Below are 27,060 nucleotides of genomic sequence, written 5' to 3' on the forward strand. Positions count from 1 at the left end.
TCGCACTGGAACGGTCGCTCGCCGGTGTGCGATCGGCTGGAGCGCGGAAAGAAAGAGACGATGCCACGAGGAAGCAGGAAAGTTTCGATTAAGTATGCGTTATTTTTCACCCCGCATCGGTCGCTCGCGCAAACGCGCACTGTTTTGTTTGCTTCTAACCTACCTCATGTGGTTGATCAGGTGCTCCTTACGGGTGAACGTCTTATTGCACACGTTGCAGCAGTGCGGATTGTCGCCACTGTGCTGGCGCATGTGATTGTTCAGGTGCTCCTTCCTCGTGAACGTCTTGTTGCAGTACTCGCACTTGTGTGGTGAATCGCCAGTGTGTAATCTGTGCGGAATAGAAATAAGAGGAAAAACCACAGAAGCGATTAAATTTAAATCACAGTCGACGACCACCGAAAGAGTATTGATCATAATGCCATAAACAATACAATGCGATACATTAATGATAATAATTAGATGAACTCCAATTTAGATGAAAAAGCCTTTATGTAAATGGTTATATGAGCCACACAATTGTGTTCTGTATTCAATAAGTTTGTTACCTTATAGCAGTGAAAATTAAATGCAGTACGCAAACATTACCAAGCAAACCAACTATCGTTAGTTTTTGCACATAAACTATTTTTATTCTGCATTGTGCATAAACTCTACTCATAAATTCGGATTCAAGTACTCTTCTTTTATTTGTTTTTTCTGTAGAACACAATTCTGCACGCAGTACGCTGATGATAGCTATGAAATGGACCAGCATGTAAGTGTAATGTATGTGTCTTTGTGTGTATTTTTGTAACATGTAAGAAGGAGAAAGGATATGATCGAATGGAATAGGAATGAGCGAAACACTAGGATAAAGTAAGTACCAGGGACGATGCATTCATAATTAGTATTTGGAATACATGGTTAAAAGTATAGAAATAACGTTGAGCACATAAAATAATTACAGAACGAATAAAATGTTTAAAGTATAATAGCTTCAAAAGGCCAACAGATTGCTAAAAACTACCTTGCTACACAAACCAATAACATATTTTCCGGGGACTAAACTACAGATGAACAAATTTTGCTTGCTTGATGTTTTAGTTATAAGACACACAAATCTTCCTCCTCGTCATTAGGCTACGTTTAGTAGCCGTTTTTCTGTGCTGTGTGGTTCTCCTCTCTCATTATCGATTTATTCATTATTCGATGATGCTACATTATTGATGTAGTAATTCAATTAGTGCATTTGACTCGCATGATGCATAACAAAATCCAATTTGACACGTCAACAGAAACTGAAGGGATTCGGGAGTGTACATCGGGGTAAGGGAATTCAATTTTAATTTTAACCAAGTCTGGGGTTACAGTTAGGTTTACCACCATGATTTGCTCGTATCCAATTACCTGCTTGTTTCGAGCAGTTCTATTTTCAATTGGATAGCAATCAACACCGAAGGCAAGACTCGATCGATAATTATATGAATGAATATGTTAAGAATGAAAATAAATATTTATAGTTATAGTTCATTAATTAAATTAAAAATAAACATGAAATCTACGAGATTAATAAAACAGAGGGGGCAGAAACCATTTAGAATTTTAGAAACCAACTGAAAAAAGATTAACCGGTCTATTTTCTCTCTTTCCTTTCTTGATAGGTACGTACGTACAACAAATACTTTTATCGAACAAAAGAGGCAATTATGACAATTAAATGATAAAATAAATCTCTTTAATGAATCTAGAGGCGTTTTTTTTAACACATACATGTAGGCACGACACACACAACTAGAAAAAGTGTTAGTTGACGTGTATGTTTGTTTAAACGATGCAAATGAGTTTAATTTTTATGTTATGCGAATATGACTTGCGTATTAGAATATAGGAATAAAATTTAAAAAAAAAATGGACAGATGGTAAGACTGCATGAGATGGAGAAAGGAGCGAGACAGAAAGAAAATAAAACCGGCCCTCACCTGACGTGATTCTTGAGATGCTCTTTTCTGGTGAATGACTTGTTACAGTACGAACACCGATAGGGAGACTCTCCGGTATGCAATCTGTTGATAGAACAACAAATGTAACGAAAAAAACAAGGAAAACACACACACACAAACATGTTGTCGGTGGGATCGATCTGCTCGTTTCCTCAAATTAAGACAATCGTGTCGAAGTTACTAATTTTCCACTTTAGAGTTGAGGCCAGAAAATTCGCCAAAATCGTGAAGCAACGGAGCATTTCACAGAAATTTTGCTCGAGGAGGTTCCTTGCCAATGTGACAATTTTCCAAACTATACACAACATGTCCATTTAATGCATGTTTATGAGAATATAAATGAAAAAAATGCTTCAGTTTTCAGATTTGCAACATGTATATATTCATTTACGCATACAGTACCCTAAGCAGAGCCAAAATAATTGGAAATAACATGGAACAGGAGATACATAAAACATCTTCTATTTGTCAAGAACAAAAAACTAAGAATCAAAAATGAATTATACATTTACAGGCATTGATGTTACGCCGTCTCAATAAATCAAATAAAAAAATAAATAAAACTGCATCATTTGTTCGATAAAAGAAGAGAACCAAAACAAGCAACAGAGTTGAAAATAAAACCTGTTTCAGATAAGACATCATCCTACGATAGTACGCAACACAAAGTGTGGAGAAAGTTCTATACTTGACAACTAAACAAAAGTTTTGTTTATGTTGGATCGTTTTGATTTTTTTGTTTGTTTGCTTAGTTAGTGATCTTAGGGGATTGATTTTGATTTTTTATTGTTTCCCTCACCTGACATGATTTGTTAAATGCTCTTTTCGGGTGAATTTCTTCCCGCAATACGTGCACTGATAGGGAGTTTCTCCGGTGTGCAATCTGTTTGAGGAATAGATACATACAAATAATAGAGAGAGAGAGACAGACACAAGACGAGAGAGAGAGAGAAGAGAAAACAAAAAAGAAAAAAAAATACATCAGTAAGTAGGCAAACAGTTTGTGAACAACAGAGAAAGAGAGAAAAAAGAAGAATTTTAATCTATGAAAGGAGGCGAGAAATGATACGAATGATCCTATTGTAACATTTGCATTGAAGTTGTTGCGTAAAATGATGTGTCTTCATGAAACATAACCACAAGTGCACACAACACAGCATATGTGCATCACTGCAAACCGGTTTGCACAACCATTTATCAGACTGTAACATTTGTTGTTCTAGTTTTATTAAAACATTATACCCAAAATTAAAATCATAAAATTAATGAAAGTAAAACAAATCTGTGTTAACAATTCAAACTAATTGAAACCTAGTTTGATAACAAAATTTCGATGAAGAAAAACGTTTAAGAGGTAATCTATATATACACAACGGTGTATCAATAATCGTTGTTTCAAAAATGAAAAATTTAACATACTGTAAAGTTCTAACCGAAAGGATTTTAAGAATGTTGCATCGTGGGTAAAAATGGCTATGGATGGATCGTAGAAAATAGATGATAGTGTTTAGCTGTATTGCGAAGGGACAAAGGACGTAGGGATGAATAATGTAGTGGACACACCTAGCGGACGAGTTAAATTCCTTAAAAAATACCAAATCAACGTATACATAAAACGTAAAGTTAAAATCAACCGTATCAGCTATGCCAATCACAAAACTCCGAAACTATCAAATGAATCATTAGACAACCCAACAAGCATCGTCTTCTGCAGGACTATCTGATTAGAACGGTTCCATACATCGATGTACACGGAGGGGGATAGGTGGAATGGGAAGGACGTAATGGATTGGGATAGGGAAGTGAAATTATAAAAATGTAGCGAAAGTGAACAATTGTCGCAACATGAACAAAAGCGATAGTTGGCCATTAGTTAGTAAGCTGGGTGAATGTAACAAAAAGTAGATGTTAGTCAAGAGGAGCACATAAACTGAAGGAGAATACTGATTGTCACTAAACTATAAACCACAATTAATCATTAAAAAACACGCACACACCATTCACACGCACAAACACCCACCCACACACACACTCATACTGATTCTAACACCTTGGACATTTCGCTCTCACCTGATGTGATTCGTTAAATGCTCTTTTCGCATGAACTTCTTCTCGCAATAGGTGCAGTGATACGGAGTCTCCCCGGTGTGTAATCTGTCAAGAAGAAATGGGTTAGTAGAAAGAAAAACAGGGGAAACAAGATAAAGAGGATGAGGGGATGGGGGGGTTTAAAGTACGAGGAAGAAGGGAGAGAATGGTCGAGGACGGTTAGTTTTTACTAAGAACATCAACGGATGTCTCAAGATGATATACATATATGGAGGATCAAAAATGTGTGCGAATGTTTAGTTAAGTTAGAGGTGTGTCCAATGCTAGGTATATACCGATTATACTACTAATTACATTTTACATTCTCTGCTGAGGCGTCAAAAACGCAACAACAACGCAACTCAAAATTTAAATACACCAAATCAACGTCGACGAATGTACGCCCAAGGCGAAATAATGTTGGATGTTGTTGTTCATCATCTTCCTGCTTTTTATGTTATCATAACTAAATGGCAATGCAATTACGGTGGGGTAATTGCGTATCCAGTCAAATCCTTTTTCCCAATTCTATCAATCGGAATGATTTTAATGCAACATATGTAACAATTAATGAAGCCATAAGGATATTCCCGGTTGAAAAATGGTATAAAGAGCGTGTGACGTAGTGTGTAAATGTGTAATTTGTATTTGAATGTGGATCGATCGATCGTGTATTACATGAAAGGGTATACTTGAATGGGCGGTAAAGTAAAAGAGGAGGAAAAAATAAAGCTAATTACTGTCTGAGAAAACAAGATCTATGCACATTTGTAAAGCAAACTGTATTTTTGCCACTTTACATAAACAAACAAAGGACCATTTTTTTAAATGCAATGAAAAAGGACTCGCGGAAGGAAGATGATGGAGAAGAAGCTCTACAATTAAACAGTTACATTCGACCACGTTTTACGTTGTTTAGTAATGTTTTCAACATAAACACGCTAGCTATGAGGGGAGTGGTGCAACCAATTTAAATATGTTTACACTAACACTAGAAACTGAGTATGCAATTGTGTGCCAATGATTATGCTTTCATTTGGTGCACAAATGCTAAGCAGAACATGTAACTTCAGCACCAACTAATTCAAGAAGCTTTGTACACGATTTCCTCAAGTTTTCCCTAGGGAGCACATTTAATTAACTCGTTTCTCTTTTCTGCCTTTGGTGCACATTCCAGTGCATACGATATTTGTCATTGTTGTTGCCTTTTACGCGCTGCAGCATTTCTTTTTTCATCGCTAATTTTCAACTGACATTGAACAAGTGTGAAGGAATATGAGCGGGACCGAATGGATGAGAGAACAGCCTTATGATCAACGAAAAATTAGCTTCGATTAGGAAGAGATGACATGGTGAATGGGATTTGAGGAAATGTCAGGCAGGATGGATGTTCGATGGAGCCAAAGGAACTGATTTTTTGAAGAAGAAAGTAAACTCATCCTCACCTGGTATGATTCGTCAAATGCTCTTTTCTCGTAAACTTCTTCTGGCAATACGTGCACTGGAAGGGAGTTTCGCCAGTGTGCAATCTGGTGGTGGTGGTGGTTGTAGTAGTAGTAGTAGGTGGATTGAGTGATAGTGATAGAAAACATAGTAGCAGAAGACGTATCGGTAGAAGAAGAACGCGAGTGGTGATGCCAACATTGGTGGTGATGATAGTAGAAGAAGTAGTTACAATGGCAGCGCAGGGCACACGCCATACACGGGCGGAAGATCCGAAGAGACGGATTTTTAAGGTAAATGTTTTTCAATGAAAACCAATAATTGATTTCATCGAACAAAGCGTATTTTTTCATTTGCCAAAAAAATACGCAGAGAGAAAAAGGACGAAAAAATATATAAAGAATTAAGCAAGGCAGTTTATGAAAATTGTAAAACTAATATAAAACAATAGAAATAATTTTCAATTTGAAATAAGTAAGACCCCGGAAAGGGCGACAGGTTTTGACGTAACGATGAACAAAACTGTAAATTGTTAGTATGACTAACTTCTAACGAATAATATACACAACTACATCTAAATTGATTGATACAAAACAATCTCAGATAATAACCAACGTTGTGCAACAATCAACATTTCAAAAAAATTCACTACTATGTGTACAACGATTGAAAAATGGAAAGACTAAAAAACATAGCACACATTCAATATTACAGCTTTCACCATTTCCCGGGGTCTTATTATTTCATATCGTTGAAAGTGAACACTACTCATCAATTACGGGCGGGGGAAGGGGATCAGGAAATGAGGGAACGGCGGGAAACACAATTACATGTGAAGTGGAATTCATATTGTTTATCCAACCATCTGACACTTGTTTGTTTATACTGTTTGTTGTTCTATAAAATAAAATAAAAACTAGAAAACAAATAACAGCTAAAACACAAAAACGTAACGTTAACCGAACATATTCATCGACCTCTCTCCTTTTTTAATCGCAAAAACGAGCTGACTAATAATTGTTGATCGATCTTGTTGTGCTGAATGTGATCGCTTTTCCATGCATTTCTTTTCTACTAAAAGCAGCCGGGAGTAGAATGGCCATTTCGTAAACATTTAAGAGCAGTTTGCGCCAGCGATTGGAAGTTTAACGTAGTAGTAGTTTCAACAACGGTACAACAATCGGTACAACTAGCTAATGTAAACTATCTACCAAACTCGCATGTTTCTATGCACCAATCAAACCCGTGTCGTTTAATGATCGTGTATGGTCGGGAGTTTGTTTTCTCGATCGATTGATTTCCGGTAGATTGCATCTTCAACTGGGGGCTATTTTAAATATGCATGAAAGAAGCTGCTTGTGGTAGAATAAACATATTAAATAACGCAAAGGATCGTTACATCGGATCATTTTTCTAATGTTCGTACAAGAAGTTAATAATCCCTTTAAGAACCAGCGTACAACACATTTTACCTTAAGGAAAATGCCCGTACTCCGTAGTAAATAAGATTTACATTTAAACTTATTCATTGAAATATTATGTGATTACATCGGAACTGATGCAGCGCATCACAAATATGTAAGATCTTTCAACAAACAAATCTTATAATGAAATATTTAAACCAGTTATTTCTAGCATAACCACACTTCCACCGGTTGACTGACATCAACAAGTACGAGCAATTATTAGTCAGCTCATTCAACCATTAAATAAAAAAAAGTACAAGAATCAGTAGAGAGTGTATGCAAATTGAAACTCTTCCAGCGACAATAAAATCTAATCTAAATCATACGATCTAGATAACGATATCGAAGAAAGAAGAAATAAAATCACATCGAACAGGACAACGGATCATCAAGCAAAAGGCAATCAAAAGTACCAACGTACAGTACAGGAGAAGAGGATTATGTTTCTTAACACGGTGAGCCCAAATAACAGCAAACGAGTATGTATAGCCCACTCAATTGGCCAAAATGCAATAAAAGGTAAGAAAAATAAACAAATGCAACATCAGATAGTTGGAGCCACAATACGATGTAAATATTTTCCCCAGGACAACTTTTTCTGCCCCCATATCCGTCATAATTTTGGTTCCCTTGAAACCGCGGGAGGAAAGGAAATCGGACCATTGTCCTTTGAACACATTGGTCGACATTGGGTTGAGGATGTTTTTCACAGACACATGTAAAAATGAGAAAATAAAGACAGACAGAGAGAGAGAGAGAGATAGAGGAGAGTGAATGAATAAACAGAGTCCCTCACCTGACGTGATTCGTCAAATGTTCTTTGCGCGTAAACTTCTTCTGACAATAGGTACACGTGTACGGAGTCTCGCCGGTGTGTAGTCTAGCGATCGAGAATTGATCCGGAATTTTTGTTTGTTTTTTGTTCGATGCATTTCCGGATTTATTTCACAGCAAAACATTTGCGACGGCGATCGGACGGCAACGAGCAAACACGAGGAGGAATATATAGAAAAGATAAATGTTGTAGTTGGGTAACGATCCGCCAGAAGCCGCACACACAATCAATGATGATGGGTGAAGATGGGTGAGGGGGAAATCGGATCGCGATCGATTGATAAAAAAGGATGTGTGTGGTACGGTAGGTGCGTATAGAAGGACGCGATATTATCAAAAAACAAACCACACAAATAGACACACACACAACGACGGGCGATCGCCGACGAAAGGGACGAAAACTATTAGTTTCGAACGGACAAATTTCTAATGGATTTAAGTATTGCATGATTCATTCAGAAGGAGGACTGCCTGTGCATGTCATTCAAATATTATTCACATGTTCGATCGTCAGCAACAAAAATGGAACAAGGAAGTCAAAGGGAAAAACCACGCTCACATCCAACGGCGAGAAAATATCCTTAATATACACATCCGCATGGTAAAGATCGATAGGGTAAAAGTAGAAACGATACTGTGAAAAATTGCACAACGTTAACCCTATTGTAAAGACGTAAATCCTACAAGTCACTTTTACTTTTAATAAATTGAACCCTTTTATTACCCTCGCCATACATTAACGTTCGACGGAGTGCAAGTAAACATATTTTCCCGTCCATTAGCAACTTGTTAGCAGCAGTTTTCCACCCATACCAACCCGTATTTCCACTCTTGTTCCCTCCCGATATGGTCCACTTATCCAAAATCAAATCGAATATCAAATAGAACAGGTTAACAAAAGAAAAGGACTCAGAAGTAGGGTTCATAGTAATGTGTGTGATCATAGATGAGGGCAGCTATGCATTTTTTTTCGTTTTCTTTTGGTTGAAAGATGGGGTGGTGGTTGGTGAAACGGACGATTCTCACCTGACGTGATTCGTAAGGTGTTCTTTGCGGGTGAACTTCTTCTGACAATAAGAACACTGGTAAGGAGTTTCGCCCGTATGCAATCTACCGGTTGTGTATGTACACGATCAATCGACATTAGGGAGTTTGGTGTTTGTGTGGGAGGCGTGTATTTCATGTGTTTGTTTTGCACGCGAAGATCATAGAAAAAGCATAGATAAATTGAGAATGTCATTAGTAAACTCTAGTAATTGAACGAAATATTGACAAGCAAGGATATGTTCTCTTCCAAGTCGAAACATTTGCAATGAGCACGATTTCAACAACAAAAAAATAAATAATTGACAGAAAGTCGAGCACGATGTTGTTTTTTAATCGATTATCTTGCACCTAAACCTTTTGCAAATACAAACATCGTTTGATAGGGGCGCGTTATTAACTTTTTGAGGTCATATTGAATACCCAACAAAATATCTCGATTTTAACTTCTTCACGCTAACGTATCGGGATAGGAAGAGAGTGTTGCTTTTTTTTGGTTTTTTATGACTTATTTTCCTCACCTGGTGTGATTCGTTAAATGCTCTTTTCTCGTGAATTTCTTCTGGCAGTACGTACATTGGTAAGGAGTTTCTCCGGTATGCAATCTGGCAACAATGATGGTGACAAAATTTCGATAGATTGAGAAGATAGAAAATGTGGAAAATGCATGGAAGAGAATCATATTAGACAACGAAAAAAAAAAACGAACAGATCCAATTGCTAAAACAAGCCTCATGTGAAAACGCAGGTTTTCTTTAGCAAACAGTTATGCAAATGACTGTTGTTCTCGGCTGTTGTCGCTGTCTTTTAATGAATGCTTTGCATTGGAAAATGAATGAGCGGGCAGCAAACAAGTAGCATTAAATGTTTAGACAACACTGATCGTAATACGCTTGCAGATGATTAGAAAAACAAAAATATGGTACGTTACGGTTTTCATCCTCGAAACAGAATAAATTTTCAACACATAAAAGTAACACTGCTTGAAGGGAGGGGAATTATGTGAGTATGGTAAATTGTCCTCTAGCAAGGAAAGGGTGTTAATAAGGGGTGATGGTTTATGTGGTGTTAATAGTAGCAGCCATGCACTTTCTCTAATCAAATGTTAATGTGTACGTTTCTTAACTCATAACTACAACAACAACAACAAAAAATACCAAAAAAAAAACAGATAACAACATCAGAGTTGAAAGATGGGCAACAACTGTGGTACCACCATATACGGAATATGAGTTTTACTTGAAAAATATGCAATCTTCAGAGGATAAAAAACATAAACAGCGGTGTGCTTGACGAACTTGGTCACACTCTAAATTTGGTTTTGCACCGTTTTTGCACAATTTGTTTTCCAAATAACCCTAGCAGAATTTTGATCGCAGCCTCGCGCATGGCGCATCCGTAACAAGAGGCCACTTTTTCCCAATCAGCCTATATGAGAGTGTGAACAACGTACGTTTGTGTGGGCGAAATGGAGTTGAAGAAAGAAGTTGACAATGATACACGATGAACATTGTTTGCATGCGGGTTGGTAAGCACGATCCACGGAACGGTGAGTAAAAGTTATTTTGCACTCAAAATCCATCCTATGACCGTGTGAGAAAATGTATGACTTGATGGAGATTTTGATGGTGATTGTTGCAGTTACCTATCACAAGCCAATCGGCATTAATAAGAAGTTTATGGGTTGTTAATTGATTGCTTCTTATGTTAGTATGTTCAATGGAAATGTTTGTCAATTTAGTAAAAGCCGAGTTAGAACTAAAAGTAACTCAGGAAAATCGAATAATCGCCAGAGCATCTAACTAATTATCGTTATTATTTTTCCGAATCACACACATTCGATTGCGATTCGTTTGTTTTTCCTCCAATTCTTTAAAGTTGCGGACTTGCTAATTCGAAAGCAACAAATGTAAAAAGCGAGGATGAACTAGTCGACATAACACACAAAAAGGACAGAGATACAAAGGTAGTAGAGGGCAAAGCTGGTAACGAAAACAGCGATGTGTCACAAACAAGTGTTACCCGAAATGCATGAAACAATAGAAGACTAAGGAGGGAGATTTAACGGAGTTTTCTCTGACTCTATGATGTGTATTGTTCTTGTGTGTGTATGTATGTATGTGAGGGATGATAAACAACAACAACGACAACAACAACAACATCCGTATCATATGAGCGTTATCACTCTCCCCGGCCAACCCCTCAACAACCAACTCGCCAAAAGGATGCCACAGCAAAGGAATTTCCCTGCTGGCGCCGGCAGTGGTGTCGACTGATGATGGTGGTGGAGTCGGCGTCGATTCTCTAGTGTAAGAACCTGTGCACAACATCCTTCCTCCATTACTCATTTATCTACTGTGTGTCCTGTATTCTGATCCTCCTGCTTGTGCTTCTTTACTCTCGCAACAAGTCCCGCTCACCTGATATGGTTCTTTAAATGTTCTTTGCGCATAAATTTCTTCTCGCAATAGGTGCAATGATAAGGAGTTTCTCCGGTGTGCAATCTGTCGGTAGAAAAACGGTAGAAAGAAAGAAAGGAAAGAAAGAGAGAGAGAGAGAAAGAACCGGCATTGCCACCCAAGGCCGCCGTTAAACAACCCCCAGTCGTGCGTTTATTAATCATCATCGTGTAACATCCGGAAACGCTTAATATATGGATTTGATTTTTGGTTTTCGTTGCTTCTATGTTGTTATACTGTTTTTTTTTCATCTACGCCTTTTACGTGAGAACGTTAGTAGATTACCGGGTAGGGGAAAGGTGTGGTAAATTGGGTTTCCGCGTGAATGTTTCACACATTCGTACAATGAGCGGTGTGAAATTGATTTAATCAAGATTAGTTAGTTTGAGCTTACGGCACAAAGCGAAGGATTTGATTCAGGAGATTTAAAGTTCATAAGGGAAACATAAACGACCCTTTAGCATGTGGGTTAAGGACGGCATTTATCTGAATTAGATATTCCATCCACAATATGGTTGAGTGTTGAGGAAATAAAGACGAAACTCGCAAGACGAAGTTAATTTCCTTGAACCAAACCGATCGCTTTGTGGCGATCAACTGTGCAAGAGGGAAGGATTAGACTAAATTTTCCCAAAATAAAACATGTTCCTTTTTCCAAACGGGATGCTCCAAAAGTATGTACAATGGACACCGCCTGCCAATTATGTGTTCCAATGGGTGTTAATAAATTTCTCTAGCAAAATGTTTTAAATTTCTAACAAAAAGCTTCTTTTTTTAAACGAAGGAAAGGGATCTTTGGAAGAGGAGGGGATGAAATATGACGTTACAAAATTAAAAAAAGTTGGGCGGCTAATTGCTAGCCCCCGCAGAGTGGCGGAGTGAAAGAAAATGGGAACGAACGCTCACCTTGTATGATTAGTCAAATGTTCTTTACGGGTGAATTTCTTGTCACAGTATGTGCACTGATACGGAGTCTCGCCGGTGTGCAATCTGTCCAGAAACAAACGAAAATAAACGGGGAACGGAAAGTACGTGGAGATTCGGGACAAAGGGCAGCAGGAACCGAGGGGAAAGCGTGGATAGGGCATGTTGAATTGTGGAGCGTGGAGTGAAAAATTGCCAAGGATGATCATACACGCACGCACGGTATGATTGTGACCATGTGAAAGAAAAAGGAGAAAGAGAAAAAAAATGATAGAATGGATAAATTGTCAAAATCTTTCAAGAATGGCTTTCAAAAGCGTCGAAAAAATGGGCGCACCACATCTCTCAAGAATAGTGCAAGAATTCAAGCAAGGATGATGATACGAAAACGAAGCACCATCTTCTGTCGCAATTGGGAATCGATATTCCTCTTCCGCTTGCGGAGAAAAGCTGCCAATTTCTTTTCATTCACCATTATTATTGGGTAGTAGAAGTGAACTATTTTGAATTGGTTTTTGGTTACTTATTCCATACCTACACTCTTTCTAGTGAAAATATTCAAATAATTAACCCCTACGTAAGTTTATCCAGCAGTCAACAATGTATTTATTCGAGATTTTTCGTTAGATAAGTTTTTTATTAAAGTTTCTACGCAGTTCACATCTCACAAGGGTTAATTATATCAAATATTTTAACTTTGGAGTGATGGCGAAATAGAACCATCCGGAATCGATGGGTTGCGCCCACGTTTTCGCCCACTAGCCCACCGTCCCCCCAAATTTGCTCACCTGACGTGATTTGTGAGGTGCTCTTTTCGAGTGAATTTTTTCTCACAGTATGTGCACGGATATGGAGTTTCTCCGGTGTGCAATCTGTTTGGCGGCGAGTTTGAATGTTTGGTTGGTAACGAACCGCAGTTGAGCCACAGAGAACGAAAAAGCAAAAAGTATCGTTTAAGAGACACCGTCGTAGTGCATTGTCGCGGTATCTGTTCCGTAAGTTTCCGTAAGTCAACTAGAGGGTAATCCTGGTTTTCTGTTTTGAGCGATAACTAAGTTTTGGCCGTTTACCGTTACCGTTAGTAAATAGTATAAATTTTGGGTTTTAAACGATACTTAGAGATTGCAGGAAACCATATTGCTAATTTTGTAAATTCTTGTAATTTTTGTTATCAGTCTAAATGAAATAACAATCTAACAGGATACCTCATGTTGACTTCTCTAGAATTCATTATGACAAATTGTCTCACCTGACGTGATTTGTAAGGTGCTCTTTGCGAGTGAACTTTTTCTCGCAGTACGTGCACTGATAGGGAGTTTCTCCGGTGTGTAATCTGTGTGTTTAAAAATAGCAGTCGCAGCGATATTTCCAGTAACGCGTTGAACCCGATGGCAAGGAAGTAAAATTAAAAAGACAACTTATTGAAACGATCATAGCATGGTCCGAAATATCACATCCGTAGTACAAGAGTGTCACACCTCTAAAACACTCCATATTTGGAACGTAAATTTGAACTGATTTGATTATGATGAATTCGAATCGTAAATATTGAATATGAAGGATGGTGTTATTTCAACATACTAAATATGAATGAATGAGTTACATTATGTGCCTAGCACTGGGAAGTGCACAGGCTGCATAGCATTTTCTTTTGTAGAATAATCATGTGCTTACTAGCATCACTCAACGTAACTCGGGGTTCACCTTAGTGACCAGGACTAAATGTACTTCTACAACTTCCCACTTTTCGTACCGTAACTTCGTCACACACAATCAATAATTCCTTTGTCAATTATCGTCTGTTCACAGCAGTAGGAAGGAGATACACAATCGTTGTTCACAGCGGGCCCATGGAAAACTTATTCTGATTGAAACGTAACGGTAGTTTGAACGATAGAATTTTCCCTTCCCGAAGAAGCAAAGTAAAACTAATGTACTTTTACTTGCATTCCATTTTACATTTGTACTTTTGGGACAGTTTTGGGGTTTATTTTAGGGCAGAAATAATCTGTATACATAAGTAGAATTGCAACCGAGCTGTATGATCAAATGTTCCTTTTAGCATATTTGCACCAAACGTTTTTGTCGCAAGCAAATGTTTCCTAGGATTTAAACGGAAACCATATCATTGCGTAAAATGTACAATATCGACTTATTCCACCAGATTTTCGAATCGTTAGTAAGGATGCGAAGGAATCAGCGCACACAACCGTCGGTGCCGTAACTGTCTTCTCTCGCTGATGATCAGTTGTGAGTTTCATTTCTGTTGTTTCATTTACTGCTTCTTTCTAGGTACAATCGAAGAAAAAACTCTCGTACTCAAACACAAACAACAACAAGGGCAAACAAAACAAACCAAAAATTCATAAATAATGATAAATCATATTCAACAACAACAACACGGTGTGTCAGATGGCTAGACAAATTTCAATATATGCATATATAAATATATCAATATAAGGGGGCATTGGGGATGAAATATTATCCTGCTATTTCAAATTGTGTTACAATATATGGTATGAAAATAAAAAAAAACTATTAAGGAAGGGGGAAGTCAATGAAGTGGTTTTAATTGAAGGTGGTTTTGGGATGATGTTGGTGGGAGGGTGAGCTGAAAGATCGATGACTGCAGCAAAATATACTTTGTTCGTAACATTTGGACAAAGAATCTATTTTGGCGATAGGCATTAATATGTATAAATAAACTGACTTGTTACTCTTGATAATTCTCTTGATAATCTCTTTTGTGCATAACATCAGCTGACACACAATTACGTTTTAAAAATGCAGACCGGTTGATAAAAATGTTAGAATTATTAATTTTGGCAAGAAAAAAATGTTCTAGATCTTTATAACGATTTTGAATTTAAGTGCATAAATATGAAACGTAAAAAGTATCTTCCAAATTTAAGCTAACAAACAATCGACTTAAAGTAATAATTCATTTGCTCGAACGTCCTCATTCTATTCTAATCATTTATTGGTAAAAAAAAGGAAATAGGAATTTGATTTCGGGACATGTACAGGGATCTTGTTTTGCACTGTGTGTATTTTGGTATAGTGGTGAATGGTTGTGATTGGTGATTGGGTGATGGTGTTTTCATCTCTCCGCACGCTGTCCCAAGAATATTGAGACAGGCGGCGTAGAACGCCACTGTGGGCATATCTAATGAATTGGTTGAGTTTTTGGTAGGCTCAGTTCATCAAATCACATCATTAATGGGGTAAAGAGGTGATGGCTCTGTATATTGGTAGTATAAAAACATAACGAAAAATAAGACTGATGGAACAGCGCTCACCTTATGTGATACGTTAAACGTTCTTTTCGGCTAAATTTTTTATCACAATACGTGCATGCGTACGGAGTCTCTCCGGTATGGATTCTGTTTTGTTTGGAAGAAGTGAAGAAAAATAGTGATTTAACAGAAGAGAGAAGAGAGAGAAGAGAGAGAAAAAAACGATTGGCATTAAAACAATGTTGGCTTGGTAGAATATGATGGTTTGGTTGTTTTCGTTTTTTCATATTTTTAGTTTTTCTTCTCCTATCGTTCCTAACTTTTTCGTTTAGTGGTGGGGTTAGTGGAAAAGTCTTTCGTTCTGATTTTTTTTTTCTTACGAATCTACTTTCTGTTGTTTGGTTTGCTGCTGGTAAGAAATGTCACGCCCTGTACTAATCTAATGGAGAACTTTTGTGTTCTCTCAAACATTTAGGTACAAACATGTAATTAAACGAAACGAAAAAATGAAACTAACTGGACAAAAAAGGATAATTTTCATTTTCCATTGAAAGTGTGCGTGTGTATGTTTTATTTTGCATACCAAACTCACTAAAAAGGCGATATAAATTTCAAATAAACAACAAGATTTCATGATCTTTTGAAATTTGAAACTTCTATTTGCCGTACATTGACCAAACATAAAAGGCTTCTAAATGTGAACCTCATTTTTTCAGAAACATCTGAAATAATGTTGAAGAAAGGAGCTTCTTCCAAAGCACTTTTATTGGACATCATGGACAAAATAACACATTTTCTCTGGAGTCTTGTCTTTGCTTGGCGAAGGAAGGCAACTCTCCGTTTTATGACGATCACCCCTCCCCCACCTATGCATGAAAACGAAGAAGCTTCAGGGATCATTCACTACTGCAGCATAGCAACAGGAGCAGTATAATTTAATGATTAAGAAACAAGAATGTGTGAGTAGAAACGATTCATAGACGATTCTCTGCGGAGAATCATGAATGGAATGTGCCACCCTTAGGATAGAACTCTTTCCGTTTGGGGACTTTTGAATGCTACCTAACAATTTTCAGGGTAGGGAATCTGATCTTTGTCTCTCGATCTACACAGTAACACTCGGGGGAAGGTCCGCAAGGAACGGTTTAATAAGCTGCCGACAGCAAAAAGAAGCTGCAGAACGACAAACCAACAGCAGAAATTAACCACCATCACAAAACAAAAAGGTAAATGAGTGATTAATACACGCAAAACTGGCCCATAGATCAGAACGGCTCTTCCTGCTGTTTTGGTTACTTCAAACTGGCTTTCTTTTGTACCGCTATGTCGATTAGAAATTAGTGTTTTTCTTCACAGTTGTTTTTCCATTTCTTTTTTTTACTTTGCGGGTCAATTAAACAATAATCAAACGCTCACCTTGTGTGAATCGTTAAACGCTCTCTTCTACTGAATTTCTTTTCGCAATATGTGCATTGATAAGGGGTCTCTCCTGTGTGCAATCTGTAGAAGAGAAAGATATTGATAGAAAGAAAGCGAGACGTGTGGGCGGCGGCAGCGGAATCGGTGGCGCTGCGAAAACGCCGATTTGATAGTGATGGTAGTTTGAAGGGAGTTTGAAAACATGAGATGGAGGCTGGTGGTGGTGGGCAAAGAGCAAAGGGGTATCGCCGATGGTGAATGGCGAAGACAAGGGGAAGATCGTGGCGAGAATGTCTTTTTCATCCTCCTCGCGAGGCACAAATTTGGGAATTTGTGAAACAGAGACAAACAGACTGACGAAGAGAGAGAGAAAGAGGAAGAGAACGCGCGCGAAAGTCATTGAAGTTCAGATGGCAAATATAAACAAGTAACAATACAATTAAATCTATGCGAGAATCTATAGAATCGTGCATGGTAACTGTAAACAGCAAATTTTACGAAGGGTGATAAGTTTCGTTTTCTGCCCGTTGGACTATTCCAATCTTTGAAAGAAATGCCAGTAACGATGTGTTCGAATGAATGCGTCGTCTCGTTGATCTAATAAAAAAAGATAAATTACCTAATCGGTCAAAATCTCTATAATCCCATAAAAAAAAAAGTTGATCTAATAAACAGTAAGCGTAACAATATTTTAAACCGAAGCACTATAAAACTCATGATGCAGAGCTCGAGGGTAAACCCCTATATAAAGAACGACATAGTACTGATCTAGAATATACCGTCCATTGATAGGACAGATACTTTCCCTCTGGGAGAAGCCTAACTAGGGATGTCGGATCAACCAAAACATTATGAGACATCTATTATTGAGGGGAAACTTTCCTTACATTCTCGCATAAGGGTCTTGCTAAGTAATATCCTTAATATATTTACAACGAAAAGAACGTCCAACAATGCACAGACAACCTTCACAAAAGAAAGAATATTTCAGTAAACCATCACGAAAAACTCGCAAAACGAACATCCGTACTGTGCTTTCCAGAAGATGCCAAATGGCTACGAAAGGAAAATGAATACCTTGGAGAATAAAACCTCATACTCAAAAGCGGTTGACGAACAAACGACCAAATCTTCTAACAACATAAACAACCAAAACGTTGCACAAGGCGGAGTTTCGTGAGGATCTTAACTTTTGCCTGAATCATAAAATGCCTCCATCGCGTGCTCTCAACTCTTCTCGTCTTGTCAATGTTGAATTTGTTACCCCATACAGTCGAACCTGGATAAAAGTTAATCGAATAGACTTGACCAGATTCCCTCGCTTGACTGAGAGGGCCCCCCTCGAATTTTGTTCAATAATTTGGAAAACCCAATTCATATTCTCAACGTTCCCTGCAATCCATGGGCTGTGTGCGTGCCTTTATCCAGGTTTGATTGTACTTGCAGCATAAAACAAAACGCACAGACGCCACCGCGAATTCTTTTGCCCTTGATGGGGGTAGTTGTGTGCTCTGTCATGGGGCTGTGGACATCTGTCTGTCAGGTCATGTCTGTCTGTCTATCGGTCAAACTGTCGGTTGCTGGTCTTGGGTCGGTCGGTCTGTTGGTCGGTCGGTCGGTCAGTCTGTCTGTCGTACTATTCGGTCAATGTTCAGTGTATCGTGCCTCACCTGACGTGATTGGTTAGGTGTTCTTTGCGCGCGAACTTTTTCTCGCAATACGTGCAATGGTAAGGAGTCTCTCCCGTGTGCCATCTGCATATCATCATCATCATCATCATCATGAAGTTCCGTTGCGTGCGTGCCGTGTCGTTGGGGGTGGACAAGGCCATGGAAATGCGCGTTCATTTAAGAGCGCGACGATTGGGAGGATGATGAGGGGAACGACGACAACGACGCACAATCATAGCAGGGCACATGTGTTTGTTTCGCAGAATGACGGAATTGGTTTGAAAATAAGAAAAAAGAGAAAAAATACAATAGTATAAGGTTTCCACACTCGTCGCGGATATGGAGAGATAAATAGAGACAGAAAGGGGCGCGTTTAGCTCAGGTGATGTAAACGAGGCGATCTAAAGGAAACAGGACTTTTGATTTTGCTTTTCAATCTCCCGTTCATCAGCTCCGAGAAAATGCATCCACATGTTGTAACCATTCGAATATCCTTGGTTCCTAGGAGGGGTTGAATTACAATTGTTTTACTATTATTTATTTTCTACAACCACCAAAGATAAGGAAGTAACAATTATTTAGAGAATGTGGTTAGAAGAAAAAAAAAACCACACGCTTATTCACACGCTCCTTTTTTCTACGGTGGATATTTTTGTTTTTTTTCTTAAAAAAAGAGTAGCGAGATGTAAAAATTTTGAATTTCTTCCTCTCTCCGTCAGGAAAAATATTGATCGGAAAATTTCCTTAAACCAAGCGTGTAGAAAATCGAAAATATTTCATTGATTCTATGAAATTCTTCATCTTAAGACTTTAAAAAAATTATCTGTTCGTATTCGCCGTGTGTTTGGTGCTGGAAATGTGTTGTGTTGTGTTTCATCATCATTTTGAGATTGTTTTTCTCATGTTAGCAATTTGCCCATTGTTTTGAAATTTTGTAATTTTTAAATTTTGAATTTTGCATCGATCACACATTAAGACCGTCTGTCTCTCCGCCTCTTGATAAGCTTTTTTCATTTTTTTTTTTTTTCGTTGCAGTATTCCCACGCAAATACTGGCGAAGAAATGCTGCAAATAGTGCCGAAACATAGGACGCTCTTATAGTACGTCCCTTATTGTCCAATAATTTCGATCATTCAAAAGTTAAATAGGTCGGAGGATACGGAGGTTGCAAAACATGCTTTCGATTTGCTTATCATTAAGAGAGGGAGAGTGTGTTTCCAAAATTTGAGCTAGGCCAAAAGGTATACAGTTTTGGGCGTGCTTCCAGTTGGTGCTGTGAGAAACGCAACGCGACACATAAAAGCTTCGTCGAGTTAAGTATGGTTAACTAGTTTGATTTCTTGTTTCAACATTTAAACCATAACACACTTAATGCCAGCCAGGTTAATGGTTTTTTTCCATTCATCAGACATCCATTCCAGAGATGAGAAAATGTTTGAACAATATTGCCAAATAATGAAGATTGCCAGAATAACCACTCTTTTCTTGAGCTGTATCAAATTAGCTGCAGCCAACAACATAAATCAGGATGTAGCGTGTTGTTTTCCTTACTTTTCTACAACCGAAAAAATCCATTAAAATAAGCTTAGTTTTTAAAAAGCTATGATATCTTTACAAGAATAAACGATCCAAAAGGAGGGAGTTAAAATTTTGCTTCAAATGACTTTCTACTAATGTACGCTTCCCGAAAATAAGAAGCCATTAGAAATAGTGATAGAAATAACGATTGGATTGGCAATAATAAAAGTGAAAACAGGATAGTAGTATTTAGTGGTGGTAGCACTCAGATATTTCGTAATAGGTTGTAGTAGGTTGGCAAAGTGGTACTGAAAGTACGAAGCGGTGTGTGTGCCTTGGCCGAAGTGGCGCGCTCACCTTATGTGATACGTTAAACGTTCTTTTCTCGTAAATTTCTTCTCACAATATGTGCACCGATAGGGAGTCTCTCCAGTGTGTATTCTGTATTCGGATTACGTTGAAAATGTAAGAAAAAAGATAGAGAAAAATAGAGAGAGAGAAATAGAGAAAAAGAGAAGGAGAAAAAACAATGGGACACAACATTAATTTAAAAAAAAACACACACACCAACAACTGAAACAACGGGACGAACGGATATTTGTTTGTTTGTTTCCTTTTTGTTTTGCTTGTTCTCGGGGCATGGGGGTTTCTGGTGCTGAGAAATGGGAAAGAAGATTTGGCAAAGATCGAGGAAGGGGTCCCAACATTAAGAAGGAACACGCCTCGAGGGGTGGGAAGAAAATTTACCAGTTTTGCTTCAGTGCGAAACCAGAAGCTTCTCTCTCTCTGTTTTCACTGGTCGTGATCTTCATCATCATCATGATTTTAATATGTGCACATTTTTTTTATTTATCCCGGAATTTTACTAGGCTAAAAACACGACGCACAAGCATCGATCGAATTTAGAAATCGAAATAAATAATGTGCATTCTTGCACTATTGGGTATAATTGAAATTAAACATGAAGATCTCTCACCCATGGTGGAATATAGTTAACCATTTTCGAAGGAGAAGTTGTTGGTACAGAGCGGAAAGAAGAATTTCTAATATACCTTCACAGTTAACTTGTTGATCGATAAGTGGTGCAAAAGTACTTTACAATCTTAGGTGAGAGGTTGGTTCGTGAACATGGATTAATTGCTGGCTCTTGTGGTATGTATAATACAGATACAGATAGAATACAATTGTGCACGAATAGATATTTAATACACGTATACCATTCTAAAACTGCATCCCTTGCTGATGACCGGAACCCAACCACCACACAACAAGGGTGGATCTCGAAAAAAAACTAGTAGGGGATAAATAGCTCCCTTAAGCAACACACAGCAGTAAATAATTCAGTTAATGATACGTATATACAGTATTGTCTCAAAAACACCTTGTTACAAACCCATCTAAGACACCCAAAACAAGAACGCTTAACAAGTAACCAGTTTTCCATCGGAGAAAACCCCCACGGGTACGGAAAAAAGGGAAGCGGAAACAAGCTTTCCGAAGGGCTACAGAAAAATCGGTATTTCATTTTCTGGGTCTGCGAACACAGTTGACATACATTTTTCCCACGCGTAAGGAAACACAATCCGAATGAACGGAAGAAGTTGAGAAATCTAGAACCGCAGCGAAACGTCGAGGTGGAAATCAACGGTTGAGAGAGACGCACAGGGGTAAGAGAGGGGGGAAAAGAAATGCCAACCCAAGGGCAGACGCTCTCACCTGACATGATTTGTTAAATGCTCTTTGCGAGTAAACTTCTTGTCGCAGTAGGTACACTGATAAGGAGTTTCGCCGGTGTGCAACCTGTTTGTTGTGAGCGGATGGGGGGATGATGATGGAGGACAGGTCGGACCGATAGGGTGACGCACGAGGGGTGTCAGTAGGAAGGTCAAATTTGTAGACGGAGAAAAAAAAGAGAAGACACGTTTGTTAGACTCGTTGTTTGGTTTTATGATTTTCTTCTTCTGCAACGCGCCACGGGACGACGACCGGCCGGGGTGTGCCTATGGCTGAAAAGGCAAAAGCCTCTCCCGCGACCCCATGGTCCATATCTTTGCCACTCAGAGTGCAACGAACATTTTTTTTTTTGTTCAACTGAAGAAAATTTGCCAAACCATTGGCACGCATTCTTCTGCCGGCGTCGCGGGAAGAAAACAGACATTTCTTTTGCCTAATGAAAGATTCACACACGAATACAGCTAGGCAAAGGCAAACTAGCTCACTATTAGAAGTTGAAGCTCAACAGATACTAAACGAACCGAATCTAAACAGGTATGATTTCCGGAGCATCCACTTGAGATCCACCATAGCAGGATCGGACAACAACAACAAAAATGCCTGTTTTACCTCCCGATCCAGCAAACGAAGAAGACGCCCATCGAAAGAAAGTAAAGGAGTAACAACAGTTCGAAGAAGAAACATTGGTGTACCCGAGAAAATTCATCCTGTCGGGGACACATCATCAGGACGACACTAACGCGTCGGTGGAATGATGAGTGTGCACATGATCACACCCGAAGAAAACACAAATGTATCAGCTCTCTCTCGTTTGTACCACTCCTTGGAATGGGGATGGTAATGCTGGAATTTAGTTTTCAAATAAAATTGTACCCTCTGATTTTTCCGGAGGGATCCGATGCGGGCAGCTCCAACATAATCGGGATGCATACAATTGTCCACATTTGTTTTGATAACTACAAACATAATTCAACCGATTACGACTTAGATAGAGGCTCAACCCTCTTATGGGATCGTCTATAACTACCTGTATTTGTTGTAAGAGTATGAGTAGAGGACCAATATTACCATACGCAATCACGTTGCTTTCCCTGATCGGACCCAAACAGAAAAATCCAGGTTACAAATTTATCCTTCAAACTACGATGACGCATATGAGCATATGCAACCAAAGACCAGGGAAAAGATCCCTTTTAATTTGACATGAAGGATTCCGGTGCAATAAAATATACTCTAGGTTTACGATCGGTAAAACTAACCGCTACAAAGGTCTGTTCCCTTCGTTGCAACTATTTGCACAGGAGTTGCGTGAACGATAAAATCGAAACACTGACGATCGGACTATAGTAACCCACAGACAGATCTTGTAAGCAAAACGAAAATGATCGAGAAACTTAAATTGGAAATATTAAGAAATCATCAATTTTTTTCTTCCCTTTGTAACATATATACATAACAATCAATGCAAAAAGGGCAGTTAAACAAATTAACTTTTCTACCGTACTCCTTCTTTTACAGCACCATCAGCAGCAGCAAACAAACAGAGATAGATAGCAGTTCCATTTCTTGGGGGATCTTCTTAAGTGCTTTTAGAATTAGTTCTTCTAGAGCCTCTTCTCTACTTTCTAATCGTGGCAGTAATTTCCTTCTGTTTCAGAACAAAAAACTATTCCTTGCCCTTCCATGTGTACAAAGTCTTAACACATTTTTCAACGAAGGAAGTTAGACTTGTGTACAGCGAGAGTGAGAGAGATAAAGACTTGGGGGGTCAACGGGGGAGGAGAGATAGAGAGAGAACACAAAACGGGGTGAATAATGAAAGCGATCGCTCACCTGACGTGGTTCGTTAAATGTTCTTTACGAGTAAACTTCTTCTGACAGTAAGAACACTGAAAAGGTGTTTCTCCGGTATGCAACCTGTCGGATTCAGGGCGGAAATGCGGGCGGTAGGAGAAACGAGAGATGGAGAAAGAGAGAGGAAGATTTTATAAATTAGTAACTAGAACATCATGACGGTTCTTATCCTTGCCGCAACAAAAAAGGAAGGAAGGAAGGATACATTATCGATCACCACAATACGTTTGTGGCGATCAGTCGACCAAATTAAGAGACGAATGCTCTTCTCTCTGGTTGTTTATCGTTCGTTGTAAAAGAAAAAAAAAGCACAAGCAAATCATGCTTGAAAATATGAAAGCACCCTAAACACGCGAGGGTTGGTTCCCACAATGGAATATAACCGGGGGAGCGTCAAAGGGACGCGATCGTCAATCGAATCGATTTTCTCAAGCAACATGAGCTACGCGCAAGCAAAATGATGCGGATCGTTTACTGATTATTTTTGAGGCACCAACAAATCGGATAAATCAGTATGCATGATCGTTCTAACTAGGGAAGATGCTTTTCCCAAATATTACACAACAAAACAGAAAGGAACTAGTCTCGCCGGAAACACACACACATACCCCGAGCAGCGATGTTTACATTTTTCCGTCTCTTTCTTAAGGGCGTTCATATTTTCAAGGACGTGCTTATCTTTTTTTCAGGGATGATGTAAGGTGAGGAGTAAAACATAATTTAAAAAAAAAACAACAAAACAAAAGATTCACAACTCATAAACGGCATCGGCTGATGCTATTATACTTGAGCGATCGCTCACCTGACGTGGTACGTTAAATGTTCTTTGCGTGTAAACTTCTTCTGACAGTACGAACACTGAAAAGGTGTCTCGCCGGTGTGCAACCTGTCGAAGAAGGGAGATCAGGATTGTTTTCATTAGTAACACCGCACGCGCTATCACAATTGTTCCAATCTAAGAAAAATCGGAAACATACGAACATTTGGGAGGACAGCACGGAGGGGAGTAGGAATGCGGAACGGAGGGATTTGGTGATGCATGGAGCAATGAACGGTTGATGAGCGGGTTCTTCGTAGGGATCATGAAAGAACCTTTGACGGGAGGACGATGGAGTGTGGGCTTGATAGAGGGAGGGGGCTCGGAGTCGTTGAAGAAGCACAACCGTTGCGTGGAAAAGATATGAAAGTTTGCGACAAGGGCATACGGAAGAGCAACAGAACAACATTCCAACCAGTTAACGAACCACTTTCGAGCAAAGAGTAAATTGAAAAACGCAGGGAAAAACTAGGATACACACTTTCCCGATATCGAATGTCGCTCATACAGGCGTTTGGTCACAACACGCATAGAACTATTGCAAGTGTGGCACCGATAATATTCCCTATATTCTGCTCTTAAACTTCGATCGAATATACACGAGAATATGCTGCTGTCGTCGTTATCGGAACAAAAGGACTTTACATCAGTACGCACACCTTGGAAACCGACATATTTTCTCTACGGCGATTTTTCAACAGTTGGACAGCTTAAACTCTCCTTTTTCTTCGAGGATTGTTGCTTGGCGGATGGAAGGTGATCGTTAGATATGATATAGTGCGGTGGTAATGATGAAAGAATTCCAGGGTCGGAGGGGCGGGGAGTTCTGGTTTTGGGCGGGTGACGTATATGCTTGAGCGGCTATCGGCTCTCACCTGACGTGATTCGTTAAATGCTCTTTGCGAGTGAACTTCTTCTGACAGTAAGAACACTGAAAAGGTGTTTCGCCGGTGTGCAACCTGTCGAAGAAGAAGGAGTAGAGCGGGATGGTTTTGGTTTGATTAGTACATAAACAAACACACGCCGGTGTTCGATCGAACGAAATTATTCGGAATGCAAACAGGACGAATAGAAAAGAACCTCAAATGAATGCAACGAAATAGCGAACGTAGCAAAGGAGCGCGCCGATTTCGAATAGGGAAAACTAGAGAACTGAAGCGGACTGAAAGAAGAATACCGCAATCTTCATAGAACGAGGATCAACGCTAGATAACCATTCGATGGACAAACTTGACATCTCACACAAAACAGATCTTCAACAACTGAAATTCAGAGCTACGCAGAACAAACCAGAACGAACATATGCTCTCTATAACAAGGAAGAATAGTATCATTCAGGCGCCTAAGCCATATTGTCGTAACTCGTAACAGCAAAATTGTAATATCTCGCAAAAGGTCAAAGTGTTCCTGAAAAGCAATTTTAAAAAAGTTCACTCAAAAGACGGAATCCCGCAAAATAACCCACACAGCATCTTCTCCCCCTGGTTACGAAATCTGCTTCTTGCACGGTGTTGCCAGCTGCGCTGAAAATTAAATGTTATTACTATAATAAACACTTCTCTAACAAGGTGTCCAGCGAAATCCAGCATTCTCAGCATGAAAACGAAGTACCGAAAGAATCGCTTTGCTGCAGCACGATCACTTTCGCTATGCCTAAAACGTAAGTTCGGTGTGTATAAATTGAGATCAATCAGCGAAGTGAAGTTATATCTGCTAAAATGTCATCCGGTTGCGCAACTCCAAATTCCAGAGAGGGTTATTAGCAAAACACAAAATAAAGAAAGCTATGGGGTGGTTGGGTGCATAAGTAATTCGCTCACCTCGTGTGATTGGTCAAATGCTCTTTGCGAGTGAATTTCTTCTCACAGTAAGTGCACTGAAACGGAGTTTCTCCGGTGTGCAATCTGCATCTCGGCGTCCGCCGTTCATGCGTTTCGGGAAAAGTGCATGCGAGCGCGAAGAAGCGTGTGTCCCCATGGGACGAGGGGGGTTGATTGATTGTAAACCGCGGGGGGGCACAGAGCAATTTAAACGGAGATGATGTGCACGAAGTATTATTATATTCCGCAAACGTGGGTGTGATGTGGAGTAAGAGAGATGATGTGTAACGTATGTTGGTTGGTATTTGTTTTGGGAAAGCATGCCCAACATAGGCATAGCATCGTGTATTGCACACCAGCAGTCGCAGCAGCGCCACGTGAAGACATCGCCGGTTGGGCAGGGTCGAGCAAAAATAACGTGAAAAATGGAAAAGAGAGAGAAAAACAACAAAAACACATCTGTTAGATATTCTACCCTTTGCATTGCAGCTGCGGTCAGGGTTGGTACTTGTTTTTTTTTTTACCGAACCGTCCAAAGTTTGGACTTCGGATTCATGGCTTCCAACAAGGAAGATAGAATGAAAAAGTGTCCCGTTACAACCACGGCTCGGGGGGCTTCACAGATCGCGCAAACAGGTGTAAGAGAATACGCCAAACTATAGCCATTCACGAGGAGATTGGGATAATAACTATCCCTCGGCCGGTAGTAGTCATCATACCATCCAGCAACAGTATGTCAACTTCCAGCCTAT

At 39.1% G+C, this 27,060-nt stretch overlaps 1 protein-coding gene across 1 annotated transcript in view; it reads right to left on the reverse strand.

The window, feature by feature from the left end:
- The window catches only part of LOC131266180 (zinc finger protein 420-like), a 51,575-nt gene that overhangs the window by 4,600 nt on the left and 19,915 nt on the right, over nt 1-27,060 (reverse strand). The window contains exons 10-28 of the mRNA XM_058268558.1: nt 25,364-25,447; nt 24,474-24,557; nt 23,651-23,734; nt 21,800-21,883; nt 20,441-20,524; nt 18,566-18,649; nt 16,893-16,976; nt 15,540-15,623; nt 13,490-13,573; nt 13,029-13,112; nt 12,223-12,306; nt 9,379-9,462; nt 8,840-8,923; nt 7,776-7,859; nt 5,516-5,599; nt 4,053-4,136; nt 2,782-2,865; nt 164-331; nt 1-36 (exon numbers count right to left, since the gene is read on the reverse strand). The exon at nt 1-36 is cut by the window's left edge and continues 305 nt beyond it. Coding sequence (XP_058124541.1) covers nt 1-36; nt 164-331; nt 2,782-2,865; nt 4,053-4,136; nt 5,516-5,599; nt 7,776-7,859; nt 8,840-8,923; nt 9,379-9,462; nt 12,223-12,306; nt 13,029-13,112; nt 13,490-13,573; nt 15,540-15,623; nt 16,893-16,976; nt 18,566-18,649; nt 20,441-20,524; nt 21,800-21,883; nt 23,651-23,734; nt 24,474-24,557; nt 25,364-25,447 — 1,632 coding nt within the window. The remainder of the gene's footprint in view (nt 37-163; nt 332-2,781; nt 2,866-4,052; nt 4,137-5,515; nt 5,600-7,775; nt 7,860-8,839; nt 8,924-9,378; nt 9,463-12,222; nt 12,307-13,028; nt 13,113-13,489; nt 13,574-15,539; nt 15,624-16,892; nt 16,977-18,565; nt 18,650-20,440; nt 20,525-21,799; nt 21,884-23,650; nt 23,735-24,473; nt 24,558-25,363; nt 25,448-27,060) is intronic.

Source organism: Anopheles coustani, chromosome 2 (genome assembly GCF_943734705.1).
Source record: "Anopheles coustani chromosome 2, idAnoCousDA_361_x.2, whole genome shotgun sequence".
Lineage (NCBI taxonomy): Eukaryota > Metazoa > Arthropoda > Insecta > Diptera > Culicidae > Anopheles > Anopheles coustani.